Source organism: Gasterosteus aculeatus, chromosome 21 (genome assembly GCF_964276395.1).
Source record: "Gasterosteus aculeatus chromosome 21, fGasAcu3.hap1.1, whole genome shotgun sequence".
NCBI lineage: Eukaryota > Metazoa > Chordata > Actinopteri > Perciformes > Gasterosteidae > Gasterosteus > Gasterosteus aculeatus.
Window position 1 is genome coordinate 15,456,656 of NC_135708.1, and position 19,935 is coordinate 15,476,590.

At 43.1% G+C, this 19,935-nt stretch overlaps 2 protein-coding genes across 2 annotated transcripts; both read right to left on the minus strand.

The window, feature by feature from the left end:
* Positions 1 to 4,086: 4,086 nt before the first annotated feature.
* On the minus strand, positions 4,087 to 7,048 carry klhl40b (kelch-like family member 40b). The gene is made up of 6 exons (XM_040166890.2): positions 5,768 to 7,048; positions 5,424 to 5,584; positions 5,237 to 5,344; positions 4,950 to 5,135; positions 4,627 to 4,776; positions 4,087 to 4,453 (listed from the first exon to the last, which is right to left on the minus strand). The coding sequence occupies exons 1-6, from the start codon at positions 6,887 to 6,889 to the stop codon at positions 4,342 to 4,344; spliced, it is 1,839 nt and encodes a 612-aa protein (XP_040022824.2). The 5' UTR covers positions 6,890 to 7,048; the 3' UTR covers positions 4,087 to 4,341.
* Positions 7,049 to 7,887: 839 nt separating this feature from the next.
* On the minus strand, positions 7,888 to 13,753 carry hhatlb (hedgehog acyltransferase like, b). Its single transcript, XM_040166891.2, has 12 exons — positions 13,550 to 13,753; positions 12,089 to 12,221; positions 11,037 to 11,104; positions 10,838 to 10,951; positions 10,024 to 10,218; positions 9,734 to 9,943; positions 9,332 to 9,503; positions 9,074 to 9,218; positions 8,951 to 8,986; positions 8,674 to 8,875; positions 8,447 to 8,588; positions 7,888 to 8,365 (listed from the first exon to the last, which is right to left on the minus strand). The coding sequence occupies exons 2-12, from the start codon at positions 12,192 to 12,194 to the stop codon at positions 8,142 to 8,144; spliced, it is 1,614 nt and encodes a 537-aa protein (XP_040022825.1). The 5' UTR covers positions 12,195 to 12,221; positions 13,550 to 13,753; the 3' UTR covers positions 7,888 to 8,141.
* Positions 13,754 to 19,935: the final 6,182 nt, after the last annotated feature.

Here is a 19,935-nt window from a genome sequence, read left to right on the forward strand (position 1 = left end):
TGGCTGGATTCTGTCTGAGGGTGAAAACACAAAAGAATACAGGAATTAGCCTGAAAGCACATAATGCTCACTATTTGACACCTGCAGCTTCATATTTAGTGTACATATATGAGTGTGGTGTGTATATATATATATATATATATCTTCTCAGCTGCCTTCCGCAAGAAAACTAACAAGCAACTTCCCAAAATGTCAAAATATTTCTTTTTAAATCAATCAATAAATTTCAATCAATTAATTTCCAAAAACCGTTGCACTCCCGCTCACTTTATCTATGGCCTGCTTGTAGTGTAGCGTTGACCTGTAAATATTGTTAAGATGTGTTTTTGTGTTTAATTCCTCTTGTTTACATTCGGAGAGCCACTCGAATGTGCCCCCATGTGCGTCTTGGCTGGTACTTCCGAATGTTGGAATTTGTGGATGAACTTTTGTAAATGTCATGCTGTTCATTGTTTTATTTAAAAGACAAATTGAAGCACCTTAGTTTAGTCTTATGTCTGTTTTCTCATCCCAGTTCCGTGTGTCTCTTAAACTGCCATGGTTAAATGATTAGGGCCACCTCAGATGCTATATGACAATGGTACTTTTTGTTTTGTTTCTTCATGTGTCAAACACATGTTTTGTATTTTGATTTGCTGCTTTTGAATAGGGTCCAGTTTGAAACGGCCCTTTAAATAGAACGTCTACAGCTGTTAAATTTTGGCTGGCACGAGATACAATTTAAACATTTTGATCAGTTTGATGAGGTAACCGCCAACATTTCAGAATTGATCTCAGTCATAGTTATTTGGGGACATCTGATGTTTGACGGACTGAAGGCAGTTTCTCCCAAACACAACTGCACTCTCTTGTGGGAGCTCAGTGAACTGCACTCTGTTACCTACAAGAGAAAGAGAAAAGTCTCCCCTGAGAGTAGATTGTCGTGCATAGTGTATCTCATGTCATCACTGGAGACACTAGTACTTTGGGATCATTAGAAAGGCTAAAGATTGAACGTATTTGGCATCAAATATCTGTCACTGTTCAGAAGCAGTAGCCCAAGAGACAATACTGAGATACTGTGGTTATTGTTTGTGTATTCGCCTTATACTCCGAGGGATTTGAATGTTTCTATGTTACGGACAATGATAGTAGCTGATGCTAAAAGAGGAGCGATAGTAGTGAATACTACTGATTTATGCACTTTGAATTTACCCCATAACGGGGAACATGCATATACAAGTTGGGTGATAGATAGAGCTAAAGTTAAAAGGCTAAAGAAAAAAAAAGATATCCACACAGCCGGCTGAATCAGAACGCATGCATTTTACACTTAAATGTACCATGTGGATAGTGACACTCATTAACAATTAACAAATTACTGTCAATTTGTTCAGTTTCTGAGCAAAGTTCATTGTCAGTAAGATGCAGAAGTGGCAGAGGAGTCGGTCATGGTTCATCCTGCACCTTAACTGGTGTTTCTGTTTCAGTCTTCCTGTTTGACACCATGCCGCTCTTTTAACAAGTACTCCCTGCACACGGTACATCTGTGCTATTTCTGATTGGCTTGTTCCCAAATCACTATCCAAAATAAAAGTTTTAGCTCTTACCAGTTTGCTCCATTTGAAGGGGCCTTTAATATGTGACTGTTTCATTTAATGCTAGAGAAAATGTCAAGGAAGTTGTCGGTTGCCAATTGGGGAATGAGAAAGCTCCATTATTGCGAGCACTTTATATTACCGTTCAGCTAGTGTGGTTTGAAGGCTGAAAATCTGCTGATGATAGGTGGGCTTTTTATATTTCCCGGGCATAAGATTATACAAAAATACAATTCCTGCCAGAAATGTTGCCTTGTGAAGTCCTCTGAATTAACGTTTCATTAAGACCAAAGGATGCTGAAAATGTCTGTTCCAACCTATAAAAAAGAAGTCCTGCGGTATTTACCTGTTTTGAATCTGTTGAAATATTAGTTTAGAATCTCCACAAGTCCAAATCTAAATCCACTTTAGCAAGCAGGATTTAAATTGTTTTAATCCTGAGTCTTTGTCTTACTATTTAGTGAACTAGTCTTCCCTAAATCCATCTGCAAACAAGAAAAAACCCATTCCAGACATCATCAGAGCGACAATGTGCAGGCCTACATTAGAGGAGACTAGCCTTACTGTGATTTTTAGCCAAATTTTCCTGAACTAAGGCTAGCAGCCAAAGGCTCGTATTTGATCGGGTAGAGATGAACCTGCCCTTGTTGTTAAATTTGTCAGTGATCAGGTTGCTGCCTCGACACCACAGCGGCCGAGCTGTGTTCTGCGTTGCACTCGAGGCAAATGTCACACAAAGAAGCGCTCAGCATGGCGGTTTGTGCAAAGCAGAGTGATCATGGGATGATCAGGTAGCGTCTCTACTGGGACTTGCAGTTTGGGGGTTTAGCTGCTAGAGCCTGGGTGTGCATCCAAAAGGATTTTGATTATCTTGCCTTCGGCTTCAAGAAATATTGTGGGAATATTGCTATTTTAATGCAATAGCAGTTGTTTTCATGAAGATTTGTAGAGAAAGCAGTATGTGTATGAAAGAGTTTAAAGAAATGTGTAACCCCTTTGAAGATAAAAAAATTGTCTCATTTGTAAGAATGGAGGATCGTTTTTTTTTTATTTTTTTGGTGCAAATTTGTGGAGCCCCAAAATATTACACAAATAAATCATAAATATAACAGATCATTAAAGCAATAATATTCTTAAGTGATTAAAATGGAGTAGCAGAACTACCTGGATTACCAATTAATCTTGGAAATTGACAATTCTATCAATATACTGTCATATGTAATATATGACAAAACAAGACATTTGAAAATGTTCACTTGGCCATTAAAGGATATTGATTCATCCTTATAGCTTTTAATCTTTATATTTGCTGACATTTAATCAATCGATTGAGTATTCCACACCCATGTGCACAGCAACACTGACTGTAACTGTTACAGCCCTAGTAAAAGGAAATACTTTTAAGGAGCAAGACGCTACTTATTTATGAAAGTATTTTAGCTTTATTTTGTTTTGTTTTTTAAATCATACACACACGTGCACAAGAATATAGAATCAAAAGTCTGAGAAGTCATACCTTTGAACATAATTAGTTTTATTGGCTAGCTAACGCCGATTTGCCTTAGCTAGCCAGCTTGTTAGCTGGTTGGCTAAATTACTCTAAGATATAAAGTATACTTATAAGATGAGGGTATATAGTATATTGATCATTAACATCGTGTTTCTTGGCAGGCGTAGTTGTATACCCAAGGCTGGCAGACGTGCGTTTAGCCGCCAGCGTTTTCACCAAAGCTAATTGGTTAGCCTGCACTCCCTCTTAATTTTCCCTTAATTTGCTCCACAAATATTGCAAACAGTTGAGTTTTAGTCATTTATTATTTTAACTGACAGTATTGTTATTAGCGATGTGTTCAGTTGTATTTGATAATCCTTTACTACATTTTGTCAGTGTTGGGGCTCCATATAATCTAGACTATGACATGTTGGTAACTTGGCATGTGGGACTTTGTTTGGCTGTTTGTTCGGTGGTGACTTTCCCTTTTTGTGGGCAAAGACGTGTACGACAACAATTCAAAGATGTATTATCCACATCCCCTACATTTACCGTACCTAATCATACTGCCGCTTTGTTAATTCATGCGTACTGTTATTTACTGATTCTCTTCTTCATTATGAAAACACTGTCTTTGTTAACTCTGGTGTACAAAACCCATGTGTAGGCAGTAGTTGTCAAGTTCAGCTATATTAAAATACTAAAATTCATACAAAGACAATAGTGTCTAGAGGTGCTAATAACATTAGACTGTATTTTCTGTCTTCTATTGTATTATTGACTAGTGTTTACTGTCTGTAACACAGCAGAGCGTAATTAAATCATTTCAATATTAAACAGTATAAATATATTATTTCAAATGGAGATGTGTGCTGTCTTTTTATTTCTGTTATTTCACAGAAAAACGGAAATTGTATCACGTTCCAGCCAAACTCTTTAAAGGCACCTTCGCCACGATTTAGCTTACACCTTTGGAAACATGCAAGTTCAACACTTTTTACATGATAATCTCAGCAGTTTTGGGTGTTAGATACTTAGTTTATTCCATTACAGTGCAAAAATGTCAACAGTCTACAGATCGTTTCTCAGTTTTACAATTTCAATCAGATGAAAATCACTCAAAGAAATATAAAAATGGCTTCAATCCAAAAAGAAAAAATGCTGCATGAGCTAGAGGTACAACTAGCTACATAATCATTACTGCGAAACACCACAGTGAGCTCACGACGTCTTAGCGTGAGATGTCACTGTGCACAGACCGGGGGGGGGGGTTTACATCTTGGTGAGACGCAGGGTGTTGAGGCGGACCCCCAGAACAGTGGCACCTGAAGCGTACTGGATCTCTTTGAGGATCCCCTTCCACTTCCTGTCTGCCTCGTCAAACCTGTGGAGGTTAGCGGACTCTTTGGTAAGTCTCAGATGTGTGCTGAAGAACACACTATCAATCATGACAATTACCGCGACTCCCTGTTTTACTTTCTCTTTCGATTTTATCAAGTCAACCCACCAGGAGCTCGATGAATCACTGACAGAATGAATGAGTCTGTTATGACCCACCTCCAGATGTCGTTCATTTCTCTGGGAACAATCTCTTCGCTGTCCTCCAAAGGCATCATGGCAAAACCTGCTACAGCGTACAGCAGGCCAGCCAAAGACACCAGGTTCAGAGAGCTGCGCTCCTGGGGGAACGCTACAAAGTCCGACCACCTGAAAAACACACACACACACACACACACACAGGCGTCACAACAATATCTCATTTGAGGGAGTTCCTCTTCCTGCAAAGTTCACGTTTGGAAGCTCCTCCTGGTGACTTTGCTGTGGGACCAACACCATCGTAGACCCTTCGCCGCCGGACTCGCTGATGACCCGGAACTCACTTGTTTGTGGCGATGTCGTACACCTCCACAGAGTCCGTCAGCCCAGTGTCGGTGACTCCCGCCGCCACATATATTTTGTCTTTGTGAACAGTGGCTCCAAATAACGAACGTGCAACCTTCATGGGTTCAAGCTCCTTCCACTCAAACTTCCTGGCGTCATATGCGCACATCTTCTTCAGACAGCTCCTTTTCACAAGAGAGACATGGGATTTATATTAAGATAAATATTCCTATTACACGTGTTTTCACTGGTGGATATTAATATTTTGATCCCACTTAATACTGACTTGTTTTCTCCCTTTCCTCCAATCACATACACAACATCGTTGTGGGATATGGTTGCATGTCCGTACACCGGGTAAGGTAGTTGCTCCGATTCCCCCCATTTAAAAGATCTGTGAAGGCGTAAGTTGATTAGGAGTCAGTCCGGAGAACTCCGTTAAATTATTCACTGTGACTTTGGCGTGTACTCACTGTCTGTCGTAGACCAAAACGGAGTCCAGCGTGTGCTCCTGCTCCTTCAGTTCCCTCCCTCCCAAAACAAAGATGAAGTTCTCCGCCTCACCCAGCCCGAACAGAAAGCGGGGAGACGGCAGGGGAGGCATCCCCAGCCAATCGGCAGTGGCGGGGTCATACTGAGGTCACAGGGGGATCAACACTTTTGTGAATGGGGTTTAAATTACACCATCTGAGATAGACACACTGTAGCAGATTGACTTAAACACTACAGGTCAATTTATTTCACCTTATATAGAAGAATCTTCTATTTTAATCGAATATATGACATTTACTTCTCTTTTATTTAGAGCCTTCCCTACCTGCAGGAAATAAGAGCACAGTGGATCTTCTTTGTTTTGTTCATCGAAGAATAACCCTCCTGCCACAAAGATCTGGTTCTCCTTGGTGACCAGGCTGGTGTGGTTCTTGGGGATCTGTGTGGAAAGTGATGCCAAGAAGCAGTCGTTCCCAGTCGGGTCGTAGGCCACAGCGCCTGCCTCGTTCACCATCAGTATCAAGTTCCTGACAAACATGCCAAACCGCAGATTGTCATTCAGGATGCCTGGTAGAAGACCTTCCTCTTCCTCTTTATTCTCATCATCCCCGTCTTGCTCTGCCCCCGCGTCCTCCTTTTTGCTTTTTTTAACCTCTGGCATTTTGCCTGCGTGAGCGTCCCTGATCAGCTGCAGTTTCTGCTGCAGCTCCGGGTTCAAGGAGATCAGTTTGTGTTTCTCCACTTTTTCCTCCAGGTAGTCCTCCTTGACCAGGCGCAGACGAACGCAATCCAGCAAACCTGGCAGATCTTTCTCTCTGCCCTCAGTGTCCCGGGACACCCAGTTCATCAGAGCCTCGAACACCGCCTCCTCCGTCTCTACGTTCAGATTGTCGTTTGCTAAAATGGCCGCCAGCTCGCCGGGGAGCAGCTGGAAGAACTCCTCATCTCTGGAGATGAGCTGAAAGCGCTCGCAGGCAAAGTTTCGGGCGGAGACGGCCAACCTTGGACAGTCCAGCATCAGGCCGAGCCTGAAGATAGCCAGACAGTTGCTGAGACTCAGGCGCTTCTGTAGGAAAGATACACAAACAGTAAAAATTGAAGGGATCTGGTACACATTGGCCACTGCGAAGATGTCCTGGACGTTCTGCTCCGTCACGTTGATTTTGGAGGTGTACAGGTACTTGAGGATCAGCCCCATGACGCCAGGCTCCACATCCTCCAGGACGATCTCGCTCTTCTTGCTTTCCTCCAGGTCGGACAGAAAGATGGAACGGAAGTAAGAGCTGCAGGCGCACAGGACCAGCCGGTGGCAGGGGAACTCCTTGTCTTTGATCTTCAGCACGCAGTCGACCAGCTTGTCGTTCTCCAGCAGCTCGAACAGACCGTCCTGCAGCAGCGTCTGCTGGTACATCCTCGGCTCGTCCATGGGGTTTATTGGCAGAGCCATCGTACCTGGCAGGGCGAGTTTGAGGAGCCTTTCGGGGGCTTCAAATCCAACAAAAAGGTCTTCTTTTATAGCAGAATTGTAGTTTCCAGCCTTGAAAGAGGATTGAGAGGCACAGTCAGTGTGCTATCAGCAGCTGAACCCAGGGACGGCCCACTCGTCAGCTGTCCTGACCCTTCAACTGAGCTCTAACTGGGAGGTTATTTATAGTCTGCGTGCTCGGTGTGGAGCTATGGGCTTCATTCTGGAACATGAAATGCAATATCCACGCTACAATCCCCCGTCCCACCCCTACGGCTCCCCAGGAACATCCACCCACTCTGGAGACAGCTGACAGCGTTGCATCATGGGAAATATGTCCATCCTGAGTCACGGGTAGGGCATCGTAGGGTCTCCGTGACTGAGTCACCGAGTTATTCCTTTGTGCCCAGAGCTACACTGTTGTCGAAAAACCTTTTGAACACATCACTGGGTTACGTGTGTTGTCTTTACCATGAACATGGTCACTTTAGTCTATTTTCATGAATCCCGACGCTCTGGAGACGGTAAAACTCCCCAACTCCCCAAATGTGTGTTAAAAATGGTCTCCAACAAAGAGAATTTACTTTTTTTATGGGAAAGTTTTCTCGACACTTCTGTGCCCGACTGTTAAGGCTATTTAGGCTTTTTCAAATGACAATATATATTCATTAAAATGTTTTGTCCATAGATTTACAGTACATCATATACGAAGCACTTTAGACAAATTAACTGTTGCGAAAATGAAACGTCAGCCCCTATTTAATGTCATTACATATATTTTATGTTCAGGTCCGGGTTGTGATTCACCACACGTGTGACCTGTTTCAAATGTCTCCAGAGTGGAGGCATCAAATAGAAATAACTGTCAACTCCTGAAGTAACACTACAGAAATATATCACATGCCTAAAGATGAGACTCTGACTCATGTACTGGAGAAAAGCCCCCTCCTATTATTTAAACAGACACTCATACAGACACATTTGACCAAATCGTTTCAGTTTATTTTTTGCATTGATGAGAAAAGTTTCATAAAAAGGAAGTTTTGTTACACCAATTGTTGTTGTTCACTCTGAGTTGGTAGTGGACATTATTATATAATGATGGTAAACATATTTACAGTAAATGCTGTTTTCTACATCAGCAGCAACATCGATTCACAACTCATGGTTTGAAATGATTTGACCAATTATCCTACTCTTGTCCTTTGCTATGATCGAAGCCAACATCAAACATCTACTCTGCTTTCTCCTTGCTTGGATCCGCGACTGGTTGAGCGGCACCGGGAGGAGCAGCGGGTGCAGCAGCGGGTGTAGCTGCAGCAGTGGCGGCGCTCTGAAGAGGAGCCGGAGGAAGAGGGTCAGGGTCATCGATGAGGGCCAGCCTCCTCTCCCTCTCCTTGATCACTTGAATCAGGCAGTAGGTCACAAACATGGCGGTGATAGTGGTTATAGGGAAGCCTGGAGAAGTTAAAAAGACAACGTGTTAGTGGAATTAAACCAAATTTGATTACCTCTTTTCAAAATCAAAAAAAAAATAACCTTTAAGAAGCAGCCGCTTTGCAACCAGCTTGGCGAAGTCCAAACTGTTCAAGGCCAGGATGTTGTACAACACAATGCTCCAGAAGTTTAAAGTATTGAAGACGGCTCTGATCCGGCGGGATGTTGCTTCTGGCATGGCCGCCTGTAAATAAGACATCGACAAACTAAAAATAATGTTTGTGCCAGCGTCCTGAGTGAAATGTAAAAGCCAACCTACGCCTGCAGACCTCAAGCGAAGCAAAGGGCTCCATGGAGAAGAACCTGGCTGTCCACAGCTCAAAGTTGAGGCCAAAACAGTTGAAGAAAGCCCAGACCAGCACCGCCGGGCAGGGCCCCAGCCACAGGATGGTGACGCCGAACGTGCACAGTGTGGCCACCAGCTCGTCCACCACGTTGTCATGTTTCCCACCCAGGTGATCGTACACGTACCTGTGGATCAGTCAGCGTCAGACCCTCTAAATGTGTAAAGATCCATGAGTCTTTAATTACATTTATGGAGCTCACTTGCACAGCCACTCGTTGATCCCTCTGTCAAAATGACTGTGAAAGACAAAAAAATACTACTTTAGATTTACAGATTTTCTCGGTAGGATGAGACTCGATGTGATGAGTGTGAACTCGACGCACGTTTCCGCAAACACGTAGAGCATGGTGATGCATTTTGGCGGGTTGGGAGGGTCCAGATGATCCAGTCTGGACACCGTGTTTATGACTCCAAACATGATGGCGGCTTTTACCCAGTCATACACCAGGTTAAAGTAGGCTAGTCCCACTGGAAACAATGCAAGTATTAGCTGTGCAGTCAATGTACTGTTACACAGCAGATAAGTGTGCCCTGGGTAACTCGTGAGTAAAATCGTTAGATTTCGGGGAGGTGGCACAGACCTAGAGCCCAGTCAGACGCATGCTTCAGCAGCTTCAGGTCGGAGGGGATGGTGAGGATGTACAGGAAGTGGAAGAGGACGTCCACTACAATGATGGATGCGAGTTGAATCAGGCCCTGCAGACGGATGTTCCACATGTCCCCCTCTTTCCTGGTCAGCTCCGGCTTGTTGGCCTGCAGGGGGCAGCAGACGGGCGTTAAAAAAAGCTTCCTCTGTGATGGAGGCTGCCGGTGGGCCCCCCCCTCATAAAATACTTATTATGTTTTCACATGTTCCTGTGATATTTATATTATATATTGTGATGTTTACAACATGAGGGTTTGAACTGTTAGATTCTTTTCAGCCTTCAACGTGTACTTCATTTTAAGTAAGATGGACATTTCCCTTGACTACTTTAACTTACCTGAATATAAAACTTATCAAATGTCATGATGGGCCCGAAATAGAAGAAGGGGAGGTAGAAGTTGTACTTGAGCAGCTCCAGGATGTTGTAGTTTCCCTCTTTCCTCTCGCAGTTCTCCAGCGCAAAGCTCATGCAGCGCATGATTGTAAACCCACAACCTCCGTAGAAGAGAACATGACGTAGCTCAAAGTCACCCTCCACAAAGCCTGCCTACGTGGAAGAAAGCGAATAAAAGCGTTGAAATAATATTATATCTGCAATGTAACTTCTGTTCAGGTACAGCAGATTACCTGCCAGGACACGAAGGGTTCACACTTGAACGTGGCGAGCGTGCAAAGGCCGGCGACAAAGCAGAGCCAGCGTATTTTCACCAAGGAGATGCTGTAGAGCAGAATGCAGTGGGACAGGATGAGGGTGACGTAGGTCCAGCCCATGCTGGTCCACACGGCCAGCAGCCCGTACACCATGTACACCAGGGACCGGTACTGTGGGGCAGAGGGGAGAGGGGGGGGTGCCACCCCCGGGGATGAGTTAAGACATTTACTCAAGAACTGTAATTAGGTACAAATTCAAGTAAGTAGTTGTTAGATTTTCCCAATAAGTTCCCTTATTGGTGAAGACTTTAATACGTAGAAGTATTTCTAAGCCATAAATATAAATATTGCTCAAAAACGAACAAATGAACTGTCTTCACAGTCAATTGATAACAAAGAGACTCTAAGAGAATTTATTCTACCATCTGCTGGAAAATGTCAATTTATCATCAAGAAAAACTAATAAATAATGAAATCTACACCTAGACACTGAGAGTCTGCAGTGTTGTTAACCAAACGAAACTGCCATAATATATCTATTTATATTCTTTCCACCTGGTCCCATTCATCACCCGCTGTTCAGCTAATGATATAAAAAGCAACGGTGCAATGTTGTAAAAATAAACTGTAACAAAGAAGATTTCACTTAGTATTCTTGATAACACAGTGTGTTTCTTCCCCCTGATTTCACAGCATTTGAATGTTTTTGCTCAGATCATTAAACCTCATTCCTTTCCTCCATTACACTCTTTTTCCATTAGTCAATCGATAAGTTAGTCAGGAGAAGCACCTGCGGAGCCAACATGGAGCCGATCTTAGCGAACAGCACATGGCCAGAGAGAGCAAACAGGATGTGCTCCTTGAAGGTGGAAAACCACATCATCCACTCAAAGTCAGCCGTATCCTGGAGAGCAACGGAAAGAAATTCAAGTCAGTAATATATTTAAATCAATGGCAAACGGCTCAATTAAATATCAACGTTGTCTCACCATCTTCCTCCCAAAGTAGTACCATCCCGGCTTCACGCTGGTTTTAAAAGTTTTTCTGTTTGCACTGGCTGAAAGTATGAAAACCACAAAACTATCGTACATTTTAAAAATCATGAAATTCAAAGAAACAAAGCTTAATGTGAGTATTTCTAATGTCGACACACACATTTCCTGTCACATATTTTGTTTTCCTTTTGCTGGAATTGTCTTGCATTCAATGCAAGACAATTTTATTAAGTGAAACCTTTGTCACAAGTGAACACAAGTCCTATTCTGCTCTTGTGCTCCGTGGTATTAATACTGACACCCGATCCCCTCTGCGTGGTCCACATAGCTCCAACTCTTCGCCCCTGGCACAATGACTCTGCCCCTGTGAAGTGAGTGTGTCCGTATGGGACTGCTCCACGCTAAGCTCAACTTTATGGTTCTATATATAATATAAAAATTATGGTTGAATGCACTTATTGTACGTCGCTTTGGATAAAAGCGTCCGCTAAATGACATGTAATGTAATGTAACTCTGCCGCTACATCGGCCTCACTCAGTTACTGGGTAAACAAAGGCACTGGTTTCTTATTTATTTTCTTTCTAATTAGTAAGTAAGTGGTAGTCCAATAGTCATTATTATTGCTATATAGCAGTAACACCTGTGAAGTCAAAAGGTGTGCTGTGAAAAAGACGTGAGCTACTTGTGAGGGTACCAGAGAGCATAAAGGGCACATTTTTTATTTGTACACATACATTAAATGGTGGACACTAACTGGAGTTTGGTGCCACAGACCTGACCAACTGTGACTTGAGAAGAACTCTTAATCATCCTAATCATCCTAAATCTTGGTTTGTGTCTGTGAAAATGTAGAATATACTAAAAAGTTTTCCTTTAAGTGAAATAGATTTCCAAAGATTTGATTTCGCCCTTTTATGTATGCGAGTAGATTCCAGTACGGACGGCAGTTTATGTCAAACGGGTCACATTCTTTAGCAGAATATAACAGTACTTGTCCAGAATGATGTTGTTCGGCATGCGTTTGTGTGTACGGCGTCATACTCACAACTGGACAGGTCAAGGATCCAGCTGGAGGCCCAGAAGAGGGCCAGACAAAGCACCGTGTTGTAGAAATAGATCTCATATTTGGGAAGCGCGGCTTTGATCCCCATGGTGAAGGGAAAGAGCTCCGGAGGCTCCTGAACACATGCACATCAGACCGGTCAACAACCAAACCGGGTTTCACTTGTGCAATGACACCGCGTGGCATTACTCGTAGGGGGTTCTTTATCTCACACGAATAAAACACTGATGGCCGAAATGTTGGTCATCACCATCTCGCCCTCATCGTTCTCTCGCCAGTACTCTCGTACTGTGCAAGAGGGAGTTCAATGTTTCTATGAGATGAATCTATTACAACTGAAACTAAACATCGACTTTTCTGCTTGGAAATTAATCTTGATTCAGGTCACTGTGTGAAGTATACAGTAATAGCCTTGATAAATATTATTAGAGGTGGTATATACTTGATTTACTTTCTGTATCGTAATGATTGAACCAACTTACCTTCAAAATGTCTTTTCTATTTTTTTTTTAACATCGACGTAATGAAGTAAAACTACCGAAGTATTAAAAAAAAAAAAAAAGTATTAGGCTAATCACAATTGTATTGATCGGAAATGGTTGTTTAATATAGTTGCTCAATGTAGTGCTAATTGTTTGATTGTAGGGTACTTTAATCCATAATAATCACATTTGGTGAAATGATGTATCTTTTATATGTAAAAACAACTGCCTGTGAAAGAAATATAGTAAGAAGTAAATTTCCTCCGCCTGTGAAACACAGTGGAGCAGAAGTATAAATTAGAAGAGTAATGAAGAACCTCTGAATTGTACTTGCAAAGTACAGTATACTTGCATTAATTTAGGCCTTCCTTTCCACCTCGTCTGCCTTGAATACTGCTCATGTGGTCCTTCCAGAGTTTTCCATTTTTAATCTATTTTGAATTACTTACATTTTGGCCATGTTCATCTGGCAAAATGCATTATTTCTCAAGCTTATTGCAAATGTAATTTTAAAGTCACTACCTTTGTTAAATAAACACAGGAAAGTAAACTGTACAATATTTTCATCATGGTATGTAGTGGAGTAGTTCTAAGATAAAAGTAGAATAATGAAAAAACATTGAGTAACGTGCCGTGATTATCAGATAAAATGAATAGTTGAGGTCAAATGGGTGACTTTTCTTTGATTAACTCAGAGACATCGACAATGAAGCCTCCAGCTGTCCGCTATCTTTAACCAAACAGCTTCTCTTTAATAAAGTTCTTTGCTTTATTATTTTTTATCACACTGTGTTTTCTGCATTACAAACCAATACAAACAAATCAGGTCCGTAACATGCATATGTATATATGTGTATAAATGTACATGTAATTATGTTTTCTCTTCACAATGTCTGCTGTTTAAATGCAGGGCGGTCACGCTGTTCAGTTTGTCCTCTGCAGCACCTGTCGTGGTACTGACCTTGAACGCAGCAGTTGCAGGCCCGAAGGAGTTGCTAAGACAACGCACTCGACCCGAATTGTTCAAAAGCGGAGAAAAAAAAATGGAAATTTTAAAATTAAAAAACAAAAAAAGCACGTATGAAAATGTAAACTATTACATCCGCTCCGGGTGGGCTGCGGGTCCCTCTGACTCCCTGAGTGGGAGCTGCCACTGGTTAAAGGTGACGAGATGTATTTATACTTTGACCACTGACACAGAGGGGGCGGGACTTGATGGCTGCCGACACGCTGTTAGCCACAAATTTAGGAGTGTGATAAAAGTGTGTTTTATCTTGGCATTATCTTGCCAAGTTGAACTTCCCACACTGCCGACAGAACTTCTGTAACCGATGCAGCGGTGGGTTAATCTGCCTGAACCCACCTGCTGACACTAGCTCTATTAATAGAGTGTCTTCATCTGGCACTGTGTCATGCAATGTCACACAATGCATACTGCCATAAATGATGTGATCCAAAATAAGTGATTGTCGTTTAAGTGAGAAACTTTTAAACATTGTACAATGTGTACATTTCACTGATGTATCACTTTAGCTTGCCTAGAGGGGAGCAAATGTAAAGTGTCTCACATTACCCGGATCTCGCCTACGGTCTTGTGTCACGACCGGACAATGGCCCTGAACCCAAACGCACGACTCGTTAGACAAAGTTCCAAAAGTTAACAAAAGGGCAAGTGCCACTGAAATAAAAATCACTCGTGGTCGTGGTAAAGCTATGGATGCACACATACACTGGTTCCTTGACGTGTGACAAGATGAAACAATCAGTGGCAGGGCAGACAATCAGACCAGCACCAGGGGGGAAGGGGCAAGTTGCCTGAAACGAGAGGGAGGTTCATTTTCAAAATAAAACAGGAAATCACGAGACAACTTGACTAACACCGTTTCCTGGACATGACGCCTTGTAGAAAAAAACATAGAACACTGTTGTTACAAAGATTGCAACGTGCATGTTTAGACTTGATTTAATCCTCACCTCTCGCCTCATAGGTTCCTTTAATGATACCAGTTATTCGTCCGTCTTGGGTAATAATCAGAATAAGAACCATTTAATGGCAAGTATGTATGCCAATTTGCCATGGTGGGTGTAGGGTGCATATATTGGATAATTAGACCAATTAACTCAGGTTAAGAATTTGTGAGGATGAACAATGCAGGAACATTAAGTTAAATTCATTCTGCACAGAATTAGTTGCAAGTTCATCTCACATTTTTTAGACCTTTAAAATATTTGAATCTGCAGAACTAAATAAGAATGAGGAGATTAATCTGTAACATTGCATTGCAGAAAGGACAAATAGTTTTCATGCCACGAGGTTGTCTAAGATCATTGAAGAACATTCAAGTTAAGACCTGTTGCAATAAATAAGGCAAACATTGTACACGGATATGTATTTGTTTTGACCCTGGGGGTGTTTTCAGCATGTTTAGACCTGATTTAAACTAACAAAATTCCTCACCTGTTCTCTAACCGCCTCCTTCTGGGAAAAACAGGCGGGGGAGCGCGGGGAGGGGGCACCTGGTTCTGTTCAGTCTGAAGGGTTAGAATATATAAATTCTAACCCTTCATATAAAAGTAGGCTGTATATATATACAGCCTACTTTTTAATTAACATATATCCACCCACCCAACAGTTGTGGATGGTGTGGATGGCACAGTTGTAAACCCTGCAGATACTCAGATCTTGCCTCAGATGGTATTTAAAAGTATTCAGAAACAGTATCTTTTCCTGCATCACAGGAGGAAGATGATGATGAGGAGGAGGAAACGCTGTCTGCTGCCACAGGGAGCGATCCGGAGGGTTCTAACAGAAATTCCTCTGGAAATGATAAAACGTCTAATCTGGGTCGGAAGACTCGTGACGTAAAGCATTTCGAATCACGACGGCGTCGATGTCAATTGGATTTGGTTGGAATTGGCAATCCATGTCTACCAGCTTTCTTAATGTGGGAGGAGACGGGTAGAAACTCTGGGTTTCTTATAGTAAACCTGCCAGCGAGCAGGTTCACAGAGTCTGTTACCATGGTGATTGACTCAGAGTTTCAGTTACCTCTCTATCTGGAACGGATAACTGAGTTTCCCTGATCTCAGGGTTAACTTACTCTGAGTTTTCACATAACCCTCTTCCTGTAATACCCCCCAGATCACATGAAACTCAAACTACTTCCACATCATACATACATACCATCAGCTATGGGCAAATGTAATGGCTTAATCGCATGGTTCTTTTGTGATCAAAATAAATGATTTACATTATGCCCAAAATTCAATAATATATTCTAAAAAATAGTGTATTGCACGCTTCTATTTTAAATGAATGTTATCGGAATAATATAACAGGCAATCTCGGAGCAAGCTTACAGTATATAAAGTTTTCTTTTTTTTCTGAGCAAGTAAGAAACATTTGTCTTTTATCAGGGAACAGCATGAACAGTCTGTGCTCAGTAGAAAGGTCCCTTTTACAGTGAGGTAAAGTGGTCAAGCACAAAAAAAAGTACACGGCTGGAGTTTACTGTGCAGGGGACATTTTGTCTGTAAACCCAATGGATTTTCTTTGGAGAATCTCAGTCAAAGACAGAAAAAAAAAACACTTCCAGGGAGGCAGGTTGAGCAGCAATGCTCCAAAAACAAAAGGCTGTTAATGTCACGGTTTGAGGTTCACATCTTGTTTTATTTTGTAGTTTTCTGGATCATGTCTCCCTGGTAATTTAACTTCCTGCCTTGTCCTGTCTTCCCCTGTGATTGTCTGTGTGCCATGATTGTTTCCAGCTATTTTCAATCACCTGCACCTCCCTTGTGTATTTAAACCATGTGTGTCTCTTGTTACTTGTCGTATCATTGCATATGGTCCGGAAGTCCGTGCCGGAGTGTTCCTTCTCTTTGCCTGTGTTTTTGCCCGTTGGCCTTTAGCTTTTGGAAATTTGGACTATTAAATTCTTTTTGTTTTTTGAATGGAATGAGAACTTGGATGCGAGTAAAGACCAGTTGTTTCTCTCTTTTAGGGCTGGATGGAGATGGTGGGGGAGGTTTATTAGTAAACTGCATGCTACAGTCACTTTTCTTGGGTCACATTATTAATGTCAGTATGCATTTTTGACTTTCTTTGTCTGATACTACAAGCAGCGGTCTGCAGTGCTCTGAAATCTGGATCTTTAAGGTCAACATCGCAAAACTGCTTATCACAACATCTGGATGTTGGAGCTTCACTCTGCAGACTGAGGTACATGTTTACTAGTAGATATACTTATTAGTGAGCTATTAGTAGGAACAGCCATAGTAAAGAATAGTATAATACAGATATTTAGATCTTAGCTGAGCCGATGTGTGACTGATAAGGTGAAAACTGGTGATGAAACCTAAAAACTAAGGAGAGAAAAAGCAAATACCGCTCAACGAAAAGTGATCCAGCCAAGAAAATAATGTGATGTACTGATTGTAGGACGTACGGCAGTGAAAATGTTAAGGGGTCTTTTTTGTAGTTGGGACAAGCAACTCCACAGTGGAAACAATAAAGGACCATGACATCTTCGTTGGCCATGTCAAAAGCATTATCTAAATGGAAGAAGACAACAAAGTACTCCTGCACATATGCAATGAGCTGCTCGTTTTGTCTTTGTCTTAATCAGTTACCTATGTTTTCATAATCAAACAAAACAAATGGTTACAGATACATTTGAAAAGGTAAAATATCTCTAGTTTTCATAGACTTTAACAAAGACATGTATTATTTTGCCTCTTGTGTGTTCTGGTTACACAAACCAGTAAAGTGTCTTACTGTGTGTTAATGCACCGGTGAACATTCTTCTGATATTAAAGAGAGAAAATACACTGACACTAATTATTGTTCTGCCAAGTTTCCTGATTCAAAGAATGAAGAATGATCCACAACATTACTCGTCTACAGCTCTGAGTCTGCCCTGAGGCACAGCAGGTATTCGCATGCAATTTTAACATGCTCACAATCCCTAAGATGAATTATTCAGGAATCATGAATGTGTGTACAGAACTAGCTGCAAATTCCGCTAACATTTGTGTAGAAATCTAAAATGTTTGAATCTACCGAAAGTCATAAGAGGAAGAAGATTACCACTCTTTTTTGTTTTAGGCAATGTATCTTAAACATATTACAGCTTCCAGTTAATAACAGCGATGTGAGATGCCAAACGATTACCATGTGAAAGTAAATTGTTTTTGCCGCTATACCTGCAAGACAACGTTCAAGTTTGTGTATAAACTCGTAGCTCGCGTCCGTTGCAGATTTATACACTACATCTACACTGCTGATCATGATGAGGCCTTTGCAGTCATTTGGGTGTGTCTCCTCCTCTGTGGAAAGCATTGTGCTTTTCCATTCAAAAAGAAACCAGTTTAGCTGAAGGTCATCAGCAGTGAACTCTGGAAATGTTTGAATCTACAGAAAAACATAAGAGGGAGAAGAGCTATGTACCATCATGCACCAGGGTGAGTTACAACAACGACAAACCCTGGTTCACAGCGGAACTCAGAACACTACGCCTGCAGAAGGATCAGGCATTTAGGAGTGGGGACAAAGTCTTGTACACAGAGGCAAAATACAAGTTTAGCAAGGCGGTGAGAGATGCTAAACGACTATACTCTGAGAAACTCCAACAACAGTTCTCAGCAAGTGACTCTGCTTCGGTTTGGAGAGGCCTCAAACACCTCACCAACTACAAGCCAAAAACCCCCCACTCCATGAATGACTCCGCCTGGCAGACGAGCTGAATGAGTTCTACTGCAGATTTGAAAGACAATGTCCTGATCCCATCCCCCACAGCTCCACCAACCTGCTGCAGTCCCCCTCCCCTCCCTCCCCCAGCCTATCAGGTGCTCACGCCTCTTCATCTATATCACCTTCCCCTCCCCCACCAGCAACAACCCTCTCTATTCTGGAGAGAGACGTTAACCGGCTCTTTAGAAGACTAAATCCCCGTAAGGCAGCCGGTCCGGACTCCGTTTCCCCTCACTCCCTGAAGCATTGTGCTGACCAGCTGTCTCTGGTGTTCACTGACATCTTCAACACCTCCCTGGAGACATGCCACGTACCAGCCTGCTACAAGGCCTCCACCATCATCCCTGTTCCCAAGAAGCCCAGGATCACAGGATTCAATGACTACAGGCCCGTCGCCCTGACCTCTGTAGTCATGAAGTCTTTTGAACGGCTAGTCCTGACCCACCTGAAGTCCCTCACCGACCCCCTCCTGGACCCCCTGCAGTTCGCCTACAGAGCCAACAGGTCTGTGGACGATGCTGTCAACATGGCCCTCCACTACATCCTCCAGCATCTGGACTCCCCAGGAACCTACGCCAGGATCCTGTTTGTGGACTTCAGCTCTGCTTTCAACACTATCATCCCGTCTCTGCTGCAGGACAAATCTCCCAGCTGCACGTGCCCGACTCCATCTGCAAGTGGATCACAGACTTCCTGTCAGACAGGAAGCAGCACGTGAAGCTGGGGAAACATGTCTCAGCCTCTCGGACCATCAGCACCGGTTCCCCCCAAGGCTGCGTTCTTTCCCCTCTGCTCTTCTCCCTGTACACCAACAGCTGCACCTCCAGTCATCAGTCCGTCAAGCTCCTGAAGTTTGCGGATGACACCACCCTCATTGGACTAATCTCTGGTGGGGACGAGTCCGCCTACAGGTGGGAGTCTGACCATCTGGTGTCGTGGTGCAGCCAGAACAACCTGGAGCTTAACGCTCTAAAGACAGTGGAGATGGTTGTGGATTTTCGGTGGAACAGAGCCCCACCCTCCCCCATCACGCTGTGTGACTCCCCCGTCACTATTGTGGATTCCTTCCGTTTCCTGGGCTCCATCATCACCCAGGACCTCAAGTGGGAGCTGAACATCAGCTCCATCACCAAGAAGGCTCAGCAGAGGTTGTTCTTCCTGAGGCAGCTGAAGAAACTCAACCTGCCAAAGACGATGATGGTCCACTTCTACACGGCCATCATCGAGTCCATCCTCTGCTCCTCCATCACCGTCTGGTACGCTGCAGCCACAGCCAAGGACAAGGGCAGGCTGCAGCGTGTCATCCGCTCTGCGGAGAGGGTGATTGGCTGCAATCTGCCGTCCCTGCAGGACTTCCAGGTCTCTGAAGCGAGCTAAAAAGATCGCGGCCGACCCCTCCCACCCCGGACAAAAACTGTTTGTGCCCCTTCCATCTGGCAGGAGGCTGAGGTCCATCAGGACTACGACCTCCCGCCACACAAACAGTTTCTTCCCGTCGGCAGTCGGGCTCATCAACAGAGCCCGGTCCCCCACTGCCTGACTATAACATTCCACCGGTCACTCCCCCTCATACTGCACATGCCACTTTAACTGCAATT

Excerpts from the sequence above, each read along its gene's own strand:
- klhl40b (XM_040166890.2), bottom strand. The coding sequence starts at position 6,889 with ATGGCTCTGCCAATAAACCCCATGGACGAGCCGAGGATGTACCAGCAG. Across the intron at positions 5,345-5,423 it reads GTTTTGGTCTACGACAGACA|ATCTTTTAAATGGGGGGAAT; the intron begins GTGAGTACACGC and ends ACGCCTTCACAG. Across the intron at positions 4,454-4,626 it reads GAAATGAACGACATCTGGAG|GTTTGACGAGGCAGACAGGA; the intron begins GTGGGTCATAAC and ends TAACCTCCACAG.
- hhatlb (XM_040166891.2), bottom strand. The coding sequence starts at position 12,194 with ATGGGGATCAAAGCCGCGCTTCCCAAATATGAGATCTATTTCTACAAC. Across the intron at positions 9,219-9,331 it reads TGCGTCTGACTGGGCTCTAG|TGGGACTAGCCTACTTTAAC; the intron begins GTCTGTGCCACC and ends CATTGTTTCCAG. Across the intron at positions 8,987-9,073 it reads CTCTACGTGTTTGCGGAAAC|TCATTTTGACAGAGGGATCA; the intron begins GTGCGTCGAGTT and ends TGTCTTTCACAG.